Source organism: Ursus americanus, chromosome 11, assembly GCF_024610735.1.
Source record: "Ursus americanus isolate L20-20 chromosome 11, mUrsAme1.1.p, whole genome shotgun sequence".
Taxonomy (NCBI): Eukaryota; Metazoa; Chordata; class Mammalia; order Carnivora; family Ursidae; genus Ursus; species Ursus americanus.
In genome coordinates, this window is record NC_142137.1 from 10,116,716 (window position 1) to 10,138,486 (window position 21,771).

The 21,771-nt window shown below is 35.5% G+C and overlaps 1 protein-coding gene across 5 annotated transcripts in view; it reads right to left on the bottom strand.

Annotated features, from left to right (window-relative positions):
* Nucleotides 1-21,771, bottom strand: part of MAP3K7 (mitogen-activated protein kinase kinase kinase 7) — an 89,252-nt gene that overhangs the window by 33,612 nt on the left and 33,869 nt on the right. For 4 of the 5 annotated variants that reach the window (XR_006781366.2, XR_006781364.2, XR_006781365.2 and 1 more), the window contains exons 10-13: nucleotides 19,241-19,371; nucleotides 18,449-18,578; nucleotides 14,856-14,936; nucleotides 6,183-6,247 (exon numbers count right to left, since the gene is read on the bottom strand). Coding sequence is in view for 2 of the 5 variants with exons in the window: in XM_045807053.2 (XP_045663009.1) it covers nucleotides 6,183-6,247; nucleotides 14,856-14,936; nucleotides 18,449-18,578; nucleotides 19,241-19,371 (407 nt within the window). In the remaining 3 variants the exon portion in view is untranslated. The remainder of the gene's footprint in view (nucleotides 1-6,182; nucleotides 6,248-14,855; nucleotides 14,937-18,448; nucleotides 18,579-19,240; nucleotides 19,372-21,771) is intronic. The other variant, XM_045807054.2, reaches the window with a different exon arrangement.

The window sequence follows — 21,771 nt, forward strand, 5'->3', positions numbered from 1 at the left end:
CTGAAGGCTGACGCTTAACTGCTGTGCCACCCAGCCGCCCCTATTTTTTCTTTTTTATAATAATTTTTTTTATTATGTTAGTCACCGTACAGTACATCCCTGGTTTTTCGATGTAAAGTTCGATGATTCATCAGTTGCGTATAACACCCAGTGCACCATGCAATACTTGCCCTCCTTACTACCCATCACCAGCCTATCCCATTCCCTCACGCCCCTCCCCTCCGAAGCCCTCAGTTTGTTTCTCAGAGTCCATAGTCTCTCATGCTTCATTCCCCCTTCTGATTAACCCCCCTTCTTTATCCCTTTCTTCCCCTACCGATCTTCCTAGTTCTTATGTTCCACAGATGAGAGAAACCATATAACTGTCTTTCTCTGCTTGACTTATTTCACTTAGCATTATCTCCTCCAGTGCCATCCATGATGCAGCAAATGTTGAGAAATCATTCTTTTTGATAGCTGAGTAATATTCCATTGTATATATGGACCACATCTTCTTAATCCAGTCATCTGTTGAAGGGCATCTCAGCTCTTTCCACGATTTAGCTATTGGGGTGAACATTGGGGTGCATATGGCTCTTCTCTTCACTACGTCTGTATCTTTGGGGTAAATACCCAGTAGTGCAATGGCTGGATCATAGGGTAGCTCAATTTTTAATTTTTTAAGTTTTATTTTATAGTAGCTATTTTTTTTAAAAAAACATTGGTCAAATTCTTATGGTCATGTATGCTCTCAAACTATTAAAACTCATTTGGATTGCTCCTTTCTTCAAGACATTTACAATTACTTTATTCTATTCTTATACAAATTGTAAAGTTTGAGACAGAGAAACTTGACTTACCACAAGGTTGGATATGAAAGTAGTTACGAGAGTACAGAAATGCCACACTGCAATTTAAGGCAGCAGCAGAATACTAAGCCAAATTTAAACCAGAGGGCAAATTACCATTGGTAGACATGAAACAGAATTGGACTTTGCCCAGAACTTTATCTCTATATTTATAAAAAGGAATTGGGAGTTATTTTATGGACAAAAATAAAGCTTTGCTTTATTTGTCTCACCTGAATGACTGAAAATATTTTTGTAAGTCAAAAATTTATGGCCAGTGCTACCATTTAGACTGACATTTAAAAGCTATTTAAAACCCTCAGTTGCTAAAATTATACAAGCACAAAACACAGAGATTAAATGTTGATTTATATGATAATTTTGCTGAAGTAACATCTGAATAATATGAACAATAAAAAGAAATGGGTATCAAGTTAGTGATGTGGATTTACATGGGTACTTCCTCCATTACGACAGCACACATAATTCAATTAAATCTATACATGACAGGTAATAGTGAAAACATTCTTTCTAATCTGAAGGTATAGAATCAATCTAATTCCAGCTTCACTATAGTTCATTATAAGGAAATTTTAGAATTTTAATATTCTTTTATGGTTTATAAATTCTCTAAGGTATACTATGAACAAGGAATTATTTAAAACTATTATGAAAGCCTCTGATTTAGAGCTTTAACAGAATATTATTTATACTGAAGGAAGTGTGGACTGAGGACAGACAAAAGAAGTGGTATAATAAATTATATCCCTTAAATAAATAACAACTGATATACGATAAAAGGCCTTTAAGGCCAATACTTTCTACGATCCCTTATTAATACAAACTTCTCTTATAATATAGAAAGAACCAAATGTCAATGGGATTTTACTTCTTTCCCAGTGCAATTTTTCTGAATAGTAATATACTATGATGAGAGCAAGGAAGTAATAAGAACCTTGGCAGGTACACTGTGGGGAGGCAGGTATACATTATTAAGCATCTACAGTGTGTCTGGTATTTTACATGTTATAAGAATCCCAAAGAGTGGGTGTTACGGTCTCCACTGGTACATAAGATCGCTGAAGCTCAGGGAAATTAAAGAACTTGCCTAGAGTCACTTATCTAATAAAAGTAGATTCTAAAGTCCATTTAAAAATATAGTATGTCTAGTTCTCTAAACAATCATAATCGCATCATCTATCTTCCAGTTGTGATTTTCACTGACTGCTGTCCCCCTCGCAAGAGACACCCTGAAAATAGATCTATATTGGATACAACTCTAGAAGGGGCTTGCAGATATCATGAAAATGTGTAATTTTAGTGAAACATAGAAAGGCTCACCCAGATGTATACAAAATAAATCTGTGCATCCATCTGTGGAAATTTATTATCAAGGTGAATTAGCCTTGCTCAATAATGATACAGCTAAAACTCATCGTCACTGACAACCACTTATATACTTAATGATGATGCAGACTGTCAGAAGTCAAAACACTTGAAATTGAAGAGATCTAGGACTACTTTAGCATGGAATACATTCAGTTTTACATGCAACACAGAATGACAGAATGTTGTTCGTGTGCTTTGGAATCAGATCTGGATTTATAACTTGGTTATAGCAATTACTGGCAGTACAAGGGAAGAGACTTTGGAAAGTTTCTCTAATCCTCGGTTTATTCATCTGCCAAATGAGGAAAATAAAAGTACCAAATTTACAGGGTTATGATTTAAGTAACATACATTAAAGACCTGAATGGCAGGGCGCCTGGGTGGCTCAGTCAGTTAAACATCTGCCTTCGCCTCAGGTCCTGATCCCAGGGCCCTGGGATTGAGCCCTGCACTGGCTCCCTGCTCAGTGGGGAGTCTGCTTCTCGTCTTCCTCTGCCCCTCCCCCCTGCTCATGTTCTCACAGGCTCTCTCAAATGAATGAATAAAAATCTTAAAAAAAATTAAAAAACAAAGGCCTGACTGGCACAAAGTTGGTGCACAACAGATATTACTGCAGTTCTCTAATTGATCTGGGCAAAGTCTGATGTGCCCAAATACACTAAGGGGCTGGGCCTTCTTGGCACTGTCAGTGCTCCCTAGCCAAAGACCACCAGGAACATACCCATAGTGGGATGAGATGAGTTTAACACTCATTGCAGTGAAGCACAGTGCTCACTATGGGATAAAAAGGGGTGTCTCTGAAAGGATTTTAGAGCTTATTGTAGATTTGGGGCTTTTGTTGAATGATTCTGGGGAGGTTCCAAGGAAGGAGGGTTCACTCTAGATTGGCTACTGCCAGAAAGCAGAGGCAATTTTAATTCTCCAGGGAAGGCAGACTAGAATGAGGCTACAGCTGCAGCTGGTAAAGAAGCAGTCACTCGCATTAGCTGGGAGGAGGCAATGTCTGGTATTTTGCATGTGGCACAGTGACCTTGTTTTTGTCTGTGCTGAGACATCATAAAATGTTCTTGTTTTGTCTCATCTTATCATGGTCTCAGTATAATCTTGTCTATTGATGTTCTGAGAAATTGTTTCTGCCCAGCTTCTAACAGTACTTGAGGTCTCAGTGTCAGATCAGTTCCTGGACATCCTGGGCTATCTTTCTTTTTCTCAGTATGTTTTCAAACTATCTAAGAGGCCAGATCCACTACACGTGTTTAATAAGCTTCCTGGCTTAATAAAAACCTGAATTAATTTAAAAGTGAGTTGTATGTTGTAAGGATGTAATATTTTAAACAAATCACAACTACTGTTAATTCAAATGTTTGCTTCACTCATTGTTCTGCTCAACAGCGATGGCCGTATAAAAACAACCTAATTTTAATTTTACAGATATAAAGTCCAAGTGATTTTAAGGTCAGTCTTGAATCAAGAGCCAAAGCATAAACTCCAATCAGTTCACTTTTCTCTATGAGATGTAAATTAAACTTTATTAAATAAGTTTTCTCTCTTCCTCTGATGACTATACTGGGTGGGCAAATTCTTTTCTTCATGTTCTTTATCAATTTCCATGGCTAAAACCAACCAACCAAAAACCCCCATGCACCTGTTTTATCACTGCTTAGCCAGACTTTAAAAAGAACTATACCTTCAGTTTTGAAAATCCATATTGTGCATAATTTTCTTTTTCAAATAATGAATGTTATTTTCACGAGTAATTAAAAAGATTTAATGGTTGTTTATAATAACACTTTAAGAGGAAAATATTTTCACAGTGTATTAGAATTACTATTTGCCATACTCATCCCAAACTGGCATTTTACGTTTATAATACTTAAGTAATTTTGAAAGAGTGGATCAGTGTTAAAAATTGGCTACACAATGGCTATCTATCACCTGTTTTAGAACAGGTTGTACTGCCATACCAAATTCCCCCTCACTCTGAATTTTTTGTAGTAGTCCATGATAATTCATGCAAATGACTGTCACACAACCACAGTCTGCCTCAGTTCCAGTGTTTTCCTGTGGAAAGTATTATAAATGAAAGGGGTAATAATCATAATCTCAAGTAATAGAGAACCTGTGATGAAATAAGGAAGGCTGGTATGGTAAGGTCAGTCCTGAATGACGGCAATGCCTTTACTACAGAGAAAAGCACTTGCACGAGCAGATGCTCCCTGAACTGCCTTAGAGCAGGCTTCGCATTCCCAGTAAAAGGGAGAACACTTGGCTAGAGTTTCTCATAACTGGAATATCAATGGCAATAGTAAACAGAGTTAAAAAGGCTGAGCTCGGAATCAAAGCAAATACCAGATGCCAAACTATCTGTTACTAAATGCCCTCATTGACACTTGAAGTATTTGAGGGGGAGAAAGTGGGAAATTTCATTCAAAAGTTTTGGGGTTTCACAAAAGCAGATATACTGAAAAAGCCATTAAATAAATGAAAAAAAAATGACTATTTATAATACCTTCAGATTTAGGGTTACTTAATATCATATATAATAAATATATATGTATAATGTATGTATGTGTATGTATATGTGTGTTTGAGTGTGTGTATAGGCACCGTGAGAAATAAAAATATATCCAGATATAAATGAAGATCAAGGACATTTATCATAAATATTTCAAGTGCTTTTTGTTAGTTAAGTTGATAGCTATAGAGGGCTTTCAAATTTTTATTAAGGACTACAAAGATTCTCTAAAATTTAAAATATTATTTAAAAAAAGGAGGGGTGCCGGGGTGGCTCAGGTGGTTAAGTGTCTGCCTTCGGCTCAGGTCATGATCCTGGGGTCCTCGGATGGAGCCCCACGTCACGCTCCCTGCTTCTGCCTCTCCCTCTGCCACTCCTCCTAGCTTGTACTCTCTCTCTCAAATTTAAAAAATAAATTTAAAAATATTTATAAAAATGAAATAAGACACCTTTCTAGTAAAAGTACATTTTATCATAAATCACTTTTTTAATAATATATAATCCTATAATTTTACATGAATATGGACCACAATGTGACATTTTCATTACTTCAGATATATGTTGTACTCGTAACACTTACTGCAACACAAGTGAAAATAAATCAACAAATACCTCACAATTAGTTCTCATTCATTTTAAAAATATCATATGAATTATATATGTCCAGCACATCGATCTGAAATAACAGAGGAAAAAACACTGGCTGAGCTGCTGCTTTTATATACTTGTTGGTTAAAACTCTGTACTAGTCAATAATGGCTTAAATTATAACACTGGGTCATTTATAAAGAAAGTGATAAAGAGATAAGAGGAGTTTAGAAGAACACCCAGAAATATAAGATGAAGAAAACCTTAGCAACTTTGATAGAAGCCTTTCTAGAATTTATCCATCTGCTTAGTAAATACTGTCTCAAGCATATTTCACAAAAATGTAAATCCAGTGGCTATGAGAAATTAAAAGATGTTACAGTCATCTAGGTATGTTAGTGCCTTACATGATGCCACAGGAGTGACATTTTCTTGGGAAAATATTTATTAGCAAATATTAGTAATTAGTAAAATAATTAGTAAAAAAATTTTTTTTCTTTACCTCATTAGTAAAAAGGGGGCAGCACTAATGATTCACTTTAGAGGACAAGGATAACAACAAATTGTTAAATTACAAAGTTGATACTGCTTTATTAAATCATATATAAAAACCATGTAATGCACATGGAGCACTACTGAATTAATCAACCTACTATAGTAAAATATCCTTCAAGTTAAACTTATAATGGCATCTATACTTTTTTTCCCCAAAGTATTTACAATGAAGTGCCAATGAACTTCTCTACCACAATTTTAGGTCAACTCATGAAACGAATACTGCAGAGTATATATGTTATAGTTAATTCTTGATTTCTGCCCATTATTATTCTTCAAAGACAGAGAATTGAAATGTTAAGTCTTACCTGACCAGGTTCTGTTCCAGTGACAGTCAAGTCTTGGATGGATCTACGTCTTGGTTGTCCGTTGCCTTTTAAAAGATTAAAAAAAAGTAGAATACTGAGATCTATTCAAACAGACAACAAGGTTGTTACTGCTACAGTAGGAAGTTGGAATTTGTTGCTCCTTGGATCTACACAGAATGTTTGTGGGAAAAACAGTTAAGTGAGTTTATTGTTAAAAAAAAAGAGAGAGAGAGAATGTTGTAAGGAAAGGAAGAGAAACAGCTGCAGAGTTTTAACTCAGAAGTTGCTGGCCTACAACAAAGTAGGTCCTAATACAGTAACCACTCCTACCCCACATGAATAGCTGCTGAACTCTCTTGCACCATCTTCTGTCATGTATTTAAATAGATGAATGTTTGTGGGCTGGGGCTGATGATGGCATCTATTTCAAGGGCCTTACGTTACAGTTTCTACAGCAAGACAGCTAGCCTGCAGGTAGTATAACATGAATGCCTTTAACCAACAACAGTACCTTGTTTATTCAGAGCCTAAAAGGACGCTTAGGCTTAAATTTATTTTACCGAGTCACACTCACTTAATCCCATTAGTCTTTGTTAGAATCTAGTCATTTATTAGGGTGAACAACTCTTTTAATTTCCTACTGAAGATGAATGACTCTCATTCCATTTTCAAATATACAGCTTGTTGAAATGGGCAATTTGCTAATCCTGCTTTAGGAACTTCCATGCTAATAATTTAATTTAAAAACCAGTTTATGAAAAATTCTACAAATATAAGCAAAATAGAATGAACTAAGCAATAGTTTCTCTCAGTACTTTTACTTGGGAATAGAGCTGTTTATACGGTATCTTCTAAGAGAAGAGATCAGCTGTCAAAAGGGAAACACCAAAATATTGTGAGAAACAGCTGATATACTCAAAATTCTTTTGACTCTGAAAGCTGTATTATATAATTTCTCAACTAGTAGGCAGCACTCAGAACATGTACTCTTAACAATTTTGGCCCGATTAGCAGAGAGAATTCATTCTTCACATTTTATATTTCTATAATCCTCAGTATCTTATTTTAAACCAATCGGCAATATAATCTAGCATCTTAATCCACGTGACCCCATTATTATTTTGCATGTAAACTAAAATGACTTTACAACAGAATGTTTAATGCAGTAATATGTGCAGTAAATATAAAAACTCAAGGTTATAGCCACACTCAATTTTGTAAGACATCATTGCTTTTTTCATTTTAAGCTATGTTTTAGCATTCTCTGCATAATTTTAGCTCAGATTTACTTCAAATTTCATTTCATTCCAAGTTCCAACTTTTTTTTTTTTTTTAAGATTTTATTTATTTGAGAGAGAGTGAGAGAGAACATAAGCAGGGGGAGTGGCAGAGGCAGAGGGAGAAGCAGGCTCCCTGCTGAGCAGGGAGCCAGATGTGGAGCTCAATCTCTAGACCCTGGGATCATGACCTGAGCCCAAAGGCAGACGCTTAACCGACTGAGCCACCCAGGTGCGCCGCAAGTTCCAACTTTTGGATACAAATTAAAACAACACAAATAATAGCACATTTGTTGAATCAGGCATACTAAGATACTTTTGTGAAAGTTTTTAACTATCCCTGTTTCCTGAGGACAAAAAGATCCCTACCACCATGACTAATAAGCAATTTTAGGCACATTTCATTCAACACAATCACTCTAAAATTAGCTTAGATGAGACAGGCTTATAAAAGTGTCTGGAATTCTCTTTTCAGATTAGCAACATTTGTGAATCTGGGGAACCACCCAGCACATGTGTCTAAAAATCATTACATCACCACTGCAATAACAACAAAAACTCAAATCTAAGTGGGGCAGAAGGAAGGGGAATAAAAACTTTTGAGAAAGTAGGGTAAATAAGAGGTGACACAGTTAACAAATGCCATAAAATGAGAAATCTTCAAGATACAACATGAGTCAAAGCAAGCAATATTAGGCAATGCATTTTAATTAGCATAACCATGGCAGAAAACATCTGGCAAATAGTTTAGACAAAGCAAAAAAGGACTGCAATCAACAAATACTTGTTGCTCCAATATTACGTTTTAAGTCATAATTTAGAAATGTGAATGTAAAAAAAATGAAACTCCCATTATTGCAAATGAAAATTACTGGGTGTGTTCTCAGTAAATTTAGCTTGAGTCTGAACTGTTTTTTGCAACTAAATACTAATTTAGAAACTCACTTATTTTACATTTTTTCATGGTTCTTTGATATGTGCATACCTATATTACACATGGTAGTATAAATGAAAAAAGTAAAAAATCAAGGGCAAATACTATGTCTACAGATGCCTGATCAAGGAATCTGAAACCTGCTAATGATGTCCTGAGTATTTCTTTTTGTAATAAATTCTGGAACTTTTAGGACTCGCGATAGGGAATAAGTGATATATTTTAGAACAACTTCTCTAAATAAGAGCAATAAAAGGAATATACTATACCCCAAGCCCATCATAACCCCCCCACAAACCCCTTCCCCCCCCAAAACAAAGTGTGCTTGAAATAGCAGCTTACAGGCCAATTCAGTTGTTTTTACAACAATGCCACAAAAACAGAATCCATCTCTTCAAAAAGCTGCTCTTTTAAGTACAATTTGTTTACTGAACTGGTATTTGAACAGAGTACTTCCTAGTCACTCCTGTGGCTTTTCTTACTGGTTTAAGTAAGCTCATGGTTTTCCTTACCCTAATTACTCTTATTTTTCTATTTTCCAAACTTCCCGAAGACTCTTTTCATGTAAAAATCAACACTACATTTTACTGGAGACATCTCTTAACAAATGTTGGCAATTTTGAGATTCATAAGTTTTGAATAATAAAATATTTAATATTAAAAATATTAAAAACTATTAAAAACTATGTTCTCTTCATGTGTAAAATACATAAGATTTAAAAAATTTGTACAGCAGTAATACACTGTAGTATTACAGCACTGCTTCATGGTAAACTATGCAATATAAAAATATATGTTCTCATTTAGGCTGCCACAAATGTCATATTCCTTAATTTATTTCAACAAATTCTGCCTCATTCCTTAGAAGGCCCTTCAGGGTGGGTTTTTTCCCCTCCTATTGAAGGAAAGTAATTATTATTGATGTTTTGCTTTCTAACAAACTAGCTTTATTAGGTTAGAGTTCAGTTTTTTCTATTACAAAATGTGATCTTGATAGGCTACAATACGTAAAGACTACTAAAATTCTCTTTAATGTTGGTTAGAGGAACTTACCTATTTAATTAGCCACAAATACAGGATTTTATTGAGAGGTGGCTACACACAACAGAAGCAGAAACATTTCAGCATAACTCTCCTTGGGCCTCAGAGTCCCTAATTCGTATGTTTATAGCTGCTAATGACACTATGTGTCCAAGGTAGGAACTTGCCAGATCTAGAAAAGTTTACTTCTTATCTCACTGCCTCTTCACACCAGCACTGCACTATTCAGGGGGAAAAACTGCACCAATAATTTATGTACTTACAGTTAAAGTAATGTTTATAAACATTAGTATCTACTGGTTCTTGAAGCAAATATAGTATTAAAATGTTATATTCTTATCCTGACGGGAGAAAGCAAAATAGTGCCCAACTGTCTCTGAACAGTATCGAAGCCTCCAGTTGTCCAGCATTCTATAAAGCCCTCACTGCACTGCCCCCACCAGTCCAATCTGTTTGCCAATTACCTAAGATATTTGAAACTTCTAAAGGAGGGAAAGACTTAGGTATAAGAAACTTAACTACCCATTTATTTTTGTTAAATATGCTTGGGCTCTGCCATACTCTACTTACTGTATTTACTCATCACACTCTTGAAAACAACTAATATAGAGCTAAATGTGTCTGACTGAAATTAAAAGTGAATACTCATTACATTTTTCTCAGTTAAGATATCTAAATGCAGCTGAAATCACAAGGACACCTGAAGTGTCTTTCACCTTTAAGAACAGTATTACAAACAAAAAATATCAATTAAATTCAGGCTCTTCAGGGACCTAGGCAAAAACATTTTACATGACTGACTAAAAAACATTTACATATTCAATCTTTATTATATCCTTAAGAACTGTATGTAACACGGAAAATCATCTTTGGTCAAAGCATTCTATGATTCTAAAACGCTATGCGCCATGATTATTTTAGCCTTACAAAAGGTATACTAAAGCACCACTGTTCAAGGCTCTCGAATAGAAGCACATTAAGGCAATTTTTATCTATGGAATCAATGAGAATATTCAAGTGTTTTAAATGAATTCAAGCATTATAATTTAGTCTGAACTAAGAAATTCAGAACTACCGAGTATAACAGCATAAAAACTTTAAACAAATATTCTATAAAACTTTGTAGGTTATTTTTTTTAAGATAGGCTTATGATTATAGTAGTCATACAATATCCGTATTTGGAAAAATTTACTTTTGCAATATTTGGAAATATATATCATTTCAGGACAGTAATCAATCTGGTATAAACTGTGTGTAAGGAATTTCATATTAGAATGTGAGGAACTACAGAAGACTCATGTTTCAATTAAATCTTTTTACAGGTGGTATGTATGTATGTATTTGATAGTACCTTTTCAGTGGATTTCAAAATGCATTTTATTGCAGTTGATTTCCTTAAGTGCTGTAACTATTCACACTAGGACTCCAGAGCAGAACCGCTGATCTTTTTTGATTACTGAAACTAAAGCTATAAACAAAATTTGCATTAACTACTCAGTCTCTTACTCCATGCTTTAAATGGGAAAAGGCCGTTGTTCCTGTTCTGTTAAATTCTTTTTTGACATTTTACCTGTTTACCTTTGACATCTGGATTTTTGAAAGAAATACAAAATTTAGGTATTCTAACACCAGTAAATATTATCAGAATGTGTTCTATAGTTTCAAAATTCATTACCCCTATTTCACTTGAGTATCTGAGATGAAGATGGTGGAAAAAACAGAACCTTGGAAGCCTGGATAGTAACAAAAACGAACGTGGGAAAGTCAAGAAAATCCAAGTAAAAGAACCAAATAAACAAAAATTCATATTTTTATTAAAGTCTTGGAGGAAAAAGATTAGTAAATTTAAAGCAATCTAATAATATGCCACTCATTCACCTTTTCTTCAAATAAAAGTAAAACAAATTAAAATGAACTGGCTAAAAGGGAGAAACGATTATGTTTTTAAAACTTCCAAGTTTTAACGGAAAACATTCAAGAAAGTCTATTTCTTCTTCTCAAAGTTCGTTTCAACTTATTAATTTAAAATGTTCGATAAACAAATAGATTAGAAAATGGCAGGTCAAACAGTTTAAAACCTGAGCGATAAACTTCTACACTTACATTTATTTTGCTTAGGTAGAACACTGTTCCTTGGCAGGGACTTCTCCACAAATGAAGAATTAGCAAAACGTCACACTCTACTAGTGGTCTGCTCTTAACTATACGTTGCTTGGTAATAAAAAGCCAGAGTGATCTACAGCCACTCTTTGTGGGCAGTGAAGAGTAGAAAGGAGTCATCCCCAGCAAACTTTGCCAGTACTTCTTCAGAGCCAGGGTCAATGTAGAAGAGGTATAAAAAAGTGTGTAGCTTGACCCACAGGAACTCCTGAGGTATTAAAGGTCTATTTTTGCATGACCCGAGTGACTATTACATTAATGAATGTTATTGTAAGCCATAGATTGCTTACTCTTCCTCATCTGAATGATGGCGGAATATAAAACAGTGCTGAAGAGCAAGCAAAAAACAAGACTTGAATTTGTTCACCTGGGACTAGATTAGGCATTTTAGTCACTATAAAGATGTATTTTTAAAAGAAAATTCTTTAGAGTAACAGTGTGTATTTTACCATTTAAAAAAGTTTGTAAATTTTTAAAAATTCAAGCGAGACATTTTCAAAAAGACGTTATTTGTACACTGCCAATAAGTACACATAAAAGTTTTTACGATGCTTAAAGTAACACTCTTATTAGAAGAGGCAGTTCACTCCAAGAAGTACACTCGACTCAGTATACTGAACTTGGCCAAAGGACAGATAAGATAAAAAAACATAGGTATGTATTAAAAAAAAATGCTTACAAATGGGATCCAATATTAATGAATACCTGGTTTGGATATATGAAGAGGTTTTGTAATACCACAGAACTTGTGAGAAATGGACTTTGAGGAAAAAAATTGTAGAAATTTTTTTGAAATTTTTTCCAGAAATCTAGGCACTAAGAAATTTTGGGAATTAAGTATCATCTTCCTTTATAACTTAAAACGGCCACATAAGACATCTGAAATAGTCCCAAAGCACACATTATATTTTTATATTTAATTTAAAAACACAACTTAAGAACACATTAATGTCTGGCTTTTATGTCCAACTTGTTAATTTCAGTGCTTGTATTCTTTTATTAAAGAAAGTGAAACTGATTAGGTTAATGTTTGGATATCTGTGGGAAAAAGTCACCGAGAATATTTAATAAAATGTGTTATTGAATACCATTTCTATTTGAACAGCATTGTTGCTCTGGCAGTTAAGAGGAGAATTAAGGTTTCCTGACTCCAGTAAGGACCCAGTGTCAAATGAGGGTCTGCTGGCCAAAGAGAGGCAGAATTCTCTATCCTCTCTGACTCAAACAAAAGAGGAGAAAATGGACATGATTTGGAGTCAGATCTAGGTTGGGATCCTGGCTATGTGCCTCTGGGAAAACCACTCAAAGCCTATTAGATCTAAGTTCTTCATTCGTGAAGTGGCTATAATTTTATCTGGTAGCTCACTTACAAGACTGCTGTAGAGGTCAATTAAGATGGTGTACTCTTAACTACTTTACAGGCCACACTAAAGCATCTAAGCAGGGTTTCTCAGCATCGGCACTGTTGACATTTTAGGCTGGATATGTCCTGGCTTTTGGAAGATCGTCTGGTATACTGCTGGATGTTTATCAGCATCCCCCAGTTCCTGCCTACCTGCCACTTGTGACTACCAAACATGTTTCCAGATGTTGCCAAATATCCCTTGCAGGGCAAATTCATCCTGGTTGAGAACCATTAAGACTATTCTTTCTCTTTTCTCTCCCTCATTATTTTGTACAGTACTGGCTACACCGTTCAATATATGTGTGTGTATGTATTAATGCTTATTCTTAATGCTTACTCATAAGACATGGATTAAGATTATACTGCTATTTGCCTAAATTTTCCTGATTCACTCAAACATTTAAAATAATCACAGCTTAACAGTATGCATGTTTAAGTGTTCCCACTTCTTTAGTCAAAATATTATTCCTTTAAACACTGTACCTTTCAGCATGGGGGTAAAATGATCTCAAATACTTTGTTAATTCTGCAAGCAGGCCATGACTCAATAAATGAAATTACTATGTGAGAAATGGGTTAACTCTTTTCTCTGAACAGCAATAGTGATGATGTTATAGAATAAAGCACTTTGAAAGAATGAAAATTAATTACTTTAATATAAAATGGTTTTATACAAAGTGTCTCCTAATGCATTATCTATGTTTTATGCATATTTATAATTTATACAGATTTTATATGTATCCTAGTTCATAGCCATGGGAGGTCAATGAGAGTTTGTTCATTTAATAGGCACATACTTACTAAATACTTTGTGTGAGGCACTGTGTCAGATAACTGCTGATACCATCAGTAATAAGTAACAAATACATGGTCTCTATTCTGTTTTTATTTTACTAGAGGAGAAAATGACCTCTAGGTATTCAACTACGATACAATACTATGCTAAAAGCACAATTACAGGCAGTGTATAGAGTGCTAAGGAATTTACTCAAATCACATCCACAAATGTGTGTGGGAAAAACTGTGTATTTCTTTTTGGGGAAGAGGTGGAGGAAAACTCAAAGAAGACAGAGAAATAAATGATAATTTTGATGACATATATTAACCGATAATTTATGCCATTTAAGTTTCTGTCAAACATGGTGATTTAGATTGATCTATGAAATTATTACCATTACAAATAAAAGCAATTTACCAATTTAAGACACTGAAGTACCATGTGTGAGTTAGGTATAAAACATGTAATTTGCAAAAAGATTCTCTTGATAACATACAAGAATCAGAATTGACCATGATTCTTTGACAAGATACCATGCAAAACAGAAAATCTCATTTAGTTTTATTTGTTTTTATTTTCTAGGTAAAGGCAAAATGGTATTTAGCAATTCTCTTCTCAACTTCAAATTTCACTTGCTACCAACAGAAAGAGGCTTGTAAAGGAAGCCTACAGGGAACCCCAAAAGTAGAAACTAAGGAAGGAAAGAAGCCAAGGACAACAAATATTTTTAAACAGTTGTTTCCTCTTTCTGCTGGGTGCAAATAAAATCTTGGTTCAGTTCATCTGCTCACTTAAAAGCAGGAGGATGTTGGTAAAATTCTAGGCTAGTATTCTCCCTTCTGGGAAAAGGTTTACTTTGCCTTCTATTCTACCCTCATTTTTGGAGATTTAAGGTATCCTGTCAAGTCTGCTTCAGAATATATAAATGTATAGTTTTCAGTCTGTCTTCCTAATCACTGCATGGAAGGTATCTATTTTTAGGTCTTACACAAATTGGAGCAAGAAGCATTTTGCAAGTACCAGGGATCATTATTCCGGTCCCACAGCTATTAGACCAACTCAGGTGGTCTATGATACCTGATATGACGATCTCAGGGACATCCAGAATGTTGCCAAATGAAGCAGTTTTACGGTGGCCCCGTTTAGGCTTGGAATAGGCTGCAAAAACATATATATACAGTATACATGCAAACAACCACAAACAGTAACACAGAAAACGATTAACTACGAAAACAGAATACTTTTCAAATAGTTATGTTAATAATACTTCATGCAGAATAGCATGCAGAACTATCTAACTTTTCATCCATGCTTAGAAAAGGCGTGATTTAGGAGAAAACAAACTATCAATAAAGATGTTTCACATACTGGTTTTAATTAGCAGGAAAAAAAAAATAAAAAGGACAGAAACAAACAAAGCTGCAGGGTAATGAGGAAGCTAAATTTCAAACACGTTCAGAGAAACAATCTACCTAAGTGAAATCACTGATAAGCGATGGAAGGGTAGGATGAAAGTGGGAAGGAAGAGAGGAGTTAAAAAGAAATAAGCTGCCATATTTGTTTTAATCACACAAACACAGGAATATATGTTCGAATTAGATGTTTCTTGAAGTGTGCTATAAAGTAAAATTTGTGATTAAATGGTAATTATTGAATCAAAGTGTGAAATGTATATGCTTTTGTAAATAAAATATTTACACATACTTTTAGTAAACTGAATATTTACTGTAGTTTCCAAAGTTCGAGGTGCATTTCCATTAAATGTGAACAGTATTAAAAGCTGGAGAATACTTTCAAAGTAAGACAATTCACAAAAAAATCTGAACTGTATAAAATTCAGTGATGTTCAGTAACATCTGTCCTACATTGACAGAGGGTGGGATAACTTAAATGTGTGTAGTTGTTTTTAACCTAGTGAAATGTCACTTCTGTAAATAATTATAAACCAGTACCTGACTAGAAAATTGACATTAGTAAAGATATAAAACTGTTATAACGCCACTTCTTATTTTAGAGTAGCAATCATTATTTAGCAGATCTAACTTGAATGATACCCTTGAAGTGAAAAGGTTCCCCAAGTGTGAAGATATGTCACTGTGTGCACTATTCATCTGGCACTACACTGAGATGCCCTCATTTGACAGAAAAACACTTGCGACTCAGAGGCCAGGAGGGCTTTTTAGTGGCTGGTGAGCTCCATTCAACTTGATCATTTACAAAGATACATCTGTGTGGCAAAGACTGCTAGTCCCCTGCCAATCTCTATTGTTCCCCTCTTTCTTAGCAACAGAACCCCGACTTTACTCAGGATAGCAATGTTCCTAGATAAAAGATCACAGATCCTTTTTTCCCTTGCAACCACGTGTAGCCATTTGACCATATTACTATGGCCAAAGGCATCTATATGGAAGTTGTTAGGGGGAACTGGTAAAGATCCTTGAAAGAGCTGGGGCATGTACCCTTTGGCCTTCCCATAATTTCTTTTCTTGATGCCTGGACTGTGGATGTGACGACTGCAATTATGATAGCTATTCTGGAGCACAAAGTAACCTTGAGGATGGAAGCTGCACAAACAGGACTGTGGCCCAGAGACAGGGGAGCTCAGGTGCTTAACGATCATACAGCCTACCTTCAAATTTCTTTCTGTATGAAAAAGAAAGCTTATGTGTTAAAGACACTGCTATTTTGAATATTCTGTTATAGCTAGCCTATTCTAATGCTGATATAATCAGTGTTCCTTATTGGATGAAGACAAGTACAGTATGATGGTCCTCTGGGAAACTTCCTTCTGAAAAGAGCTCCACAAAAAATGAGAATATTCTATTTAGAAAAAAAACAACAAATGAATGAGAAAAAAGACCTAAAAAAAAAAAAAAAAAAACCAAACAAACCTGGTTAGCTAAGTTAAAAAAAATATATAACTAATATACATGAAAATACACATGTACACATATATATGGTTAAAAGACCAGAGGTAAATACACAAAGTTGTTAAGTGTTTATCTCTTAGTGGGACAATTATGGAAAACTGTTTTTTGGTTGTTTGTTTCCATTTCCACATTTTCCACGAAAGAAATGTATTTACTTTTATAATTAGCTCCCCTCTACCCCTGGAAGAACTGGAAAGAAAACAAATTAAACCAGCATTACTAAGCTGAAACTTGGTTAGAAAGAAGGTTACAAATTTACTCAGGTAATAAAAAATATACAACTGACCCTTGAACAACATGGGTTTCAATTACGTGGGTCCAATTACATGTGATTATTAAAAAAATACAGTATGGTATTGTAAAATATATTTCCTTATAATATTCTTTTTTTTTTAAAGATTTTATTTATTTGAGAGAGAGAGAGAGAGAGAACAAGCAGGGGGGACAGCAGAGGGAGAGGGAGAAGCAGGCTCCCTGCTGAGCAGGGAGCCAGATGCTGGGCTCAATCCCAGGATCCGGGGATCATGACCCGAGCCAAAGGCATACGCCCAACCAAATGAGCCACCCAGGTGCCCCTACAATATTCTTAATAACATTTTATTTTCTCTAGCTTACTTTATCATAAGAATACAGTATATAATACATATAATATACAAAACATGTGTTAACTATTTGTTATGGGTAAGGCTTCAGGTCAATGACAGGTTATTAGTAGTTAAGTTCTGGGGGAGTCAAAAATTACATGCGAATTTTCTTTTTTTATTTGAGATAGAGTGAGAGTGAGAGAGCACGAGTGGTGGTTGGGCGGGGGGTGGCAGAGGGACAGGGAGAAGCAGGCTCTCCACTGAGCAGAGAGGAGGACCCTGAGATCATGACCTGAGCCAAAGGCAGACACTTAACTGAGTCACCCAGGCACCCCTGGATTTTCTTTTTTTCTTTTTTTTTTTTAAAGTTTCTTAGTGTGTATGTATATATGTATGTATTTATATATAGAGAGAGAGCACTAGCTAGGGGAGAGGTGAAGGGAGAGGGAGAGTGAGAATCTCAAGCAGACTCTCTGTCAAGACGCTCAACCGACTGAGCCACTGAGGCAGGCGCCCCTACATGTGGATTTTCAACTGCATGGCAGTTTGATGCCCCGAACCCGGGTGATGTTCAAGGGTCAACTGTAATTGTTTTTGTGCTAACCAGTCCTTCTGTAATTAATCATTTTAAGGCCTGAAAAAAATGGAATTCAAATGCTAGCTTTTTCAAGACTAAATAAAATTACCATGATCTTTTATATAAGAATTAAAAGAATTAGCTACACCCAACTTTGCTATTTTTGCTATTGGAAGGAAGAGGAGCAGACAATAAGGCCAAATCATATCTGGACCTAGAGTACATTTTTCTGCTAATTTCAAAACAAAATATTTGCTATTATTTGAAGTCAGTACAAATTCTACTGGAATCATTAAAAATCTTCTAAAACATTCTGGTTTGGACAAAATTTCAATTTCCCACTTAAATTTTCAGTTCATGTTTGAGATGAAAGAATTACATTTGATAAAAATATATTTTATGATCCAAATAATTTAACAAGTCATACCTGCTTTATTTGGACCTGGAGAAAAACATATAAATTACTGCTAGAAGCTCCTGCTTTAAAAAAATTTATGACACAAAAAGCCAACATTCCCACTACTGAAACAATTAAAACTACTCTCTCCACTCCTCTTCAGATTTTTATTTCCTTTTTACCTGTGGTTGCAGCAATCCTGGCTTCTATTTCAGACATGTCAGCACTCATCCTCTTGCCCTCGGAGGTTGGGGGCAAGCTCTCCACACTGCTCCCACGGGAAGCTCCCAAGCTTAAACGTCCTGATTCACTCTGTTAAAATTACAGGTCAATTTGAATTACTGAAACTCTTTAAACTGAAAAATCCTGGGTAGCCTAAGATGAGGAAGATATCACCTGAGATTCTTAATGGATTCTGTTCTGTTCTGAGAGAAAAGGGAAGTTTTAAGAAGAGGGAGCTGCAGGTGTAAGGGAGGGCAAACTACAGACACTGCCTTTCGGAAAAGGCACTCACTGGAGTTAGGAGTTAAAGGCTACAATTATTAGTTAACCTAAATGCCTCAGGTAAGATGAATAAAATCACTTAAAATACTTTTAAATCAACAGTAGTAAAAATATAAACAATCTGAACAACCTGAAATGACAGACGGGACAAACTCCTTTAACTGGGTAGTAGAACCAAGAAATAAGCATTTTATTTATTTTTTTTGGCATTTTACATTTTTAATTATCAACCATTAAAGTTAGGGAACATCATAGGGAAGGAGCTGCACTGCTGGCAAAGGCTGCAATCATCAGAAGGGAAAACAATTTGGTGTTAAACGGTAGGAGAATCTCATTTTATGTCTCTATTCTTATCTGTCTGCTTCAGGAACCATTTGTATAATGGAAAACAACAATTAATTTCAGTTAGTATAAAATCATAACTACTAGCAAGGTCATCATATGATTTTACTTTTAGGAACAAAACAAACCTGTTGCTTTGCCTGATTTTTCAACAGTTTTGATTCTAAGCGTTTAATAGTATCATTTGTGGCAGGAACTTGCTCCATATTAGTGTCACTTTTATTACTGGTATTTGTAGAAGCAATGTCCATGAATGAGCCTAGGAAAGCAGAAATATTTATGATTATACGTTGGGAATAATACAGATGCTTCATTCAATAATATGTAACTTAAATTCTTTTCTAAACTAATAAGACATAAATAGGACTTTTCAAGCCAATTAAGATATCCAAACCCATTTTAAATGAAACTTACGGACAGCACAAAAAGGGAACCAAAATGCTTAGTCTTCTAACAGTCAAGGATGACTGTAACATTCTTAGCCTGAGCTAGTAAATCAGACTGGCCATTAATCAAGATGGCAAAGACCATGGGAGAAGTAAGTTTGAGGGGAATGTCAGGAGCTTAGTTTTTGGAAAATGGTAAGCTTGCGTTCCTATTAGATATCAAGTAAGTAGTTGGATATATGAGTATGAAGTTCAGGTCAGAGATGGAGCAAAACATCAGCAAACAGATGGTATATAAAGCTATGATACTGGATGAGATTACTGAGGAAATGAGTGTAGAGAGATAAGCAAAAGAGCCTTAATGACTGAGTCCTAGGCAGGCTGACATGTATAGGTTGGGAAGATAAAAAAATTACCAGCAGAGGAAACCATCAGAGAAAGTGGCCAGAGTTGGAAGATGGAAACCCAGGCTAGTATGGTATCCTAGAGACCAACTAAAGAAAGTCCTACATATAAGGAGAACGTAATGAACTATGTTAAATATTACGGAAAGCCAAAAAAGATGAGAACTGGGGGTGCTTGGGTGGCACAGCTGGTTAAGCATCTGACTCTTGGTTGGCTCAGGTCACGATCTCAGGGTCATGAGATCGAGCCCCAAGTTGGGCTCTGCACTCAGCAGGGAATCTGCTTAAGATTCTCTCTCTGCCTACCTCTGCCCCTTCCCCCTGCCTGTGCATGCTCTCATATAAATAAATCTTAAAAATAAAACGATGAGAACTGAAAATCATTTCAATTTAGTCATGTGGAGACAACTGGTGACCTTGACAAGAGCAATTCTGGAGTAGTGGGACAATAAAAGCCTGAATGGACTGGGCACTAGAGAGAATGAGGAAGAGAGAGGCTAAGAGGATGCAAATACAGACTATATTTGCCCTGGGAATGATTCCAGTAGAAAGGGTGATGATGCAAAAGACTGAGGGAAGAACTGCTGGGAAGAGCAGATGGGATAGAGTGCACAAGTAGACAAGCTTGTCTCTGGTGAGAAGCATGGAGAGCTCAGCCACAGTAACAGAAAAGAATGTAGAGCAGATGGGCACAGATACAGGTAGGTGGGCAGATGTAGTGGGGGAGCTTCTGGAAGCTATCTTCTGATTGCTCCAATTTTCAAAGAAATAGGCAAATAGGATCAGCTGAAAGTGAGAAGTGAAGAGGAGATATTTGAAGTTGGAGGAGAGAGACTAAAGTATAACATTAAGTCATCTAGGCGAGAGGAGATAGACTAAATTAGTAAAACTATCCTGCATCACTAAATCACTAAGGCATTTGAAGACAGTAAACATGTGTTCTCTCCAGTCACATTCAGCTGCACTGGTACGGGCAACGGCAAGCCAAGTGTCAGATTTAACCATTTGTGGTTTAGCCAAACAAGCCTAAGACAAGAAATTATAATAACTATCTGGTTTAAGTGAAGGGAGGATGAAAGGAAGGATCTAAGGGAACTGTGGCTCAGTGAAAAGACGGAAGGATCAAAGGCCTGAAGGTCACAGTCCTTAAATAGGGAGAGAGTTTGGAGGTGGTGGTAGAAACAAATAATTGGAATTTTAGAGAAGTTCACTTTAGAATTCAGAGCAACTTAAAGATTTTCGGTAAAAACAGAATTTGGGGTGGGACGCCTGGGTAGCTCAGTTGGTTAAGCGTCTGCCTTCGGCTCAGGTCATGATCCCAGGGTCCTGGGATCAAGTCCCACATTGGGCTCTCTGCTCAGCGGGGAGCCTGCTTCTCCCTCTGCTTGTGCACTCTCTCTCTCTCTCTATCCCCCTGACAAATAAACAAAATCTTAAAAAAAAAAAAAAAAGAATTTGGGAATAACTATTAAACCAGCTTAAAATAAATGTAATTATTTTTGAGGTGGGGGAAACAGATCAGCAAAAATACTCGTCAGTAAAAATAAAATTTTAAGTACAGGATAAATATATGTGTACATATACACATGTACATTTTAGTTGTAATTAAATAATGAATGCTTAAAATGTCATATATTTTGAAAAGCACAATTTTTCTAAGTTGAGACTTACTTTTACTGTCTTTTTTGATGATCACAAACTATAGATCCCACCATTACTTTGTATTTAGAAAACTAAGGAACTTTGAACTAAAAATAAAGAATTCTTAAGTAAGAGTTTCTACAGACTCTTCTACAAAGACCAAAAAGTAAAGCATTCACGATGAAGAAATATGTTGTTTTTTACATTTACAATGATTTCTAATATTAT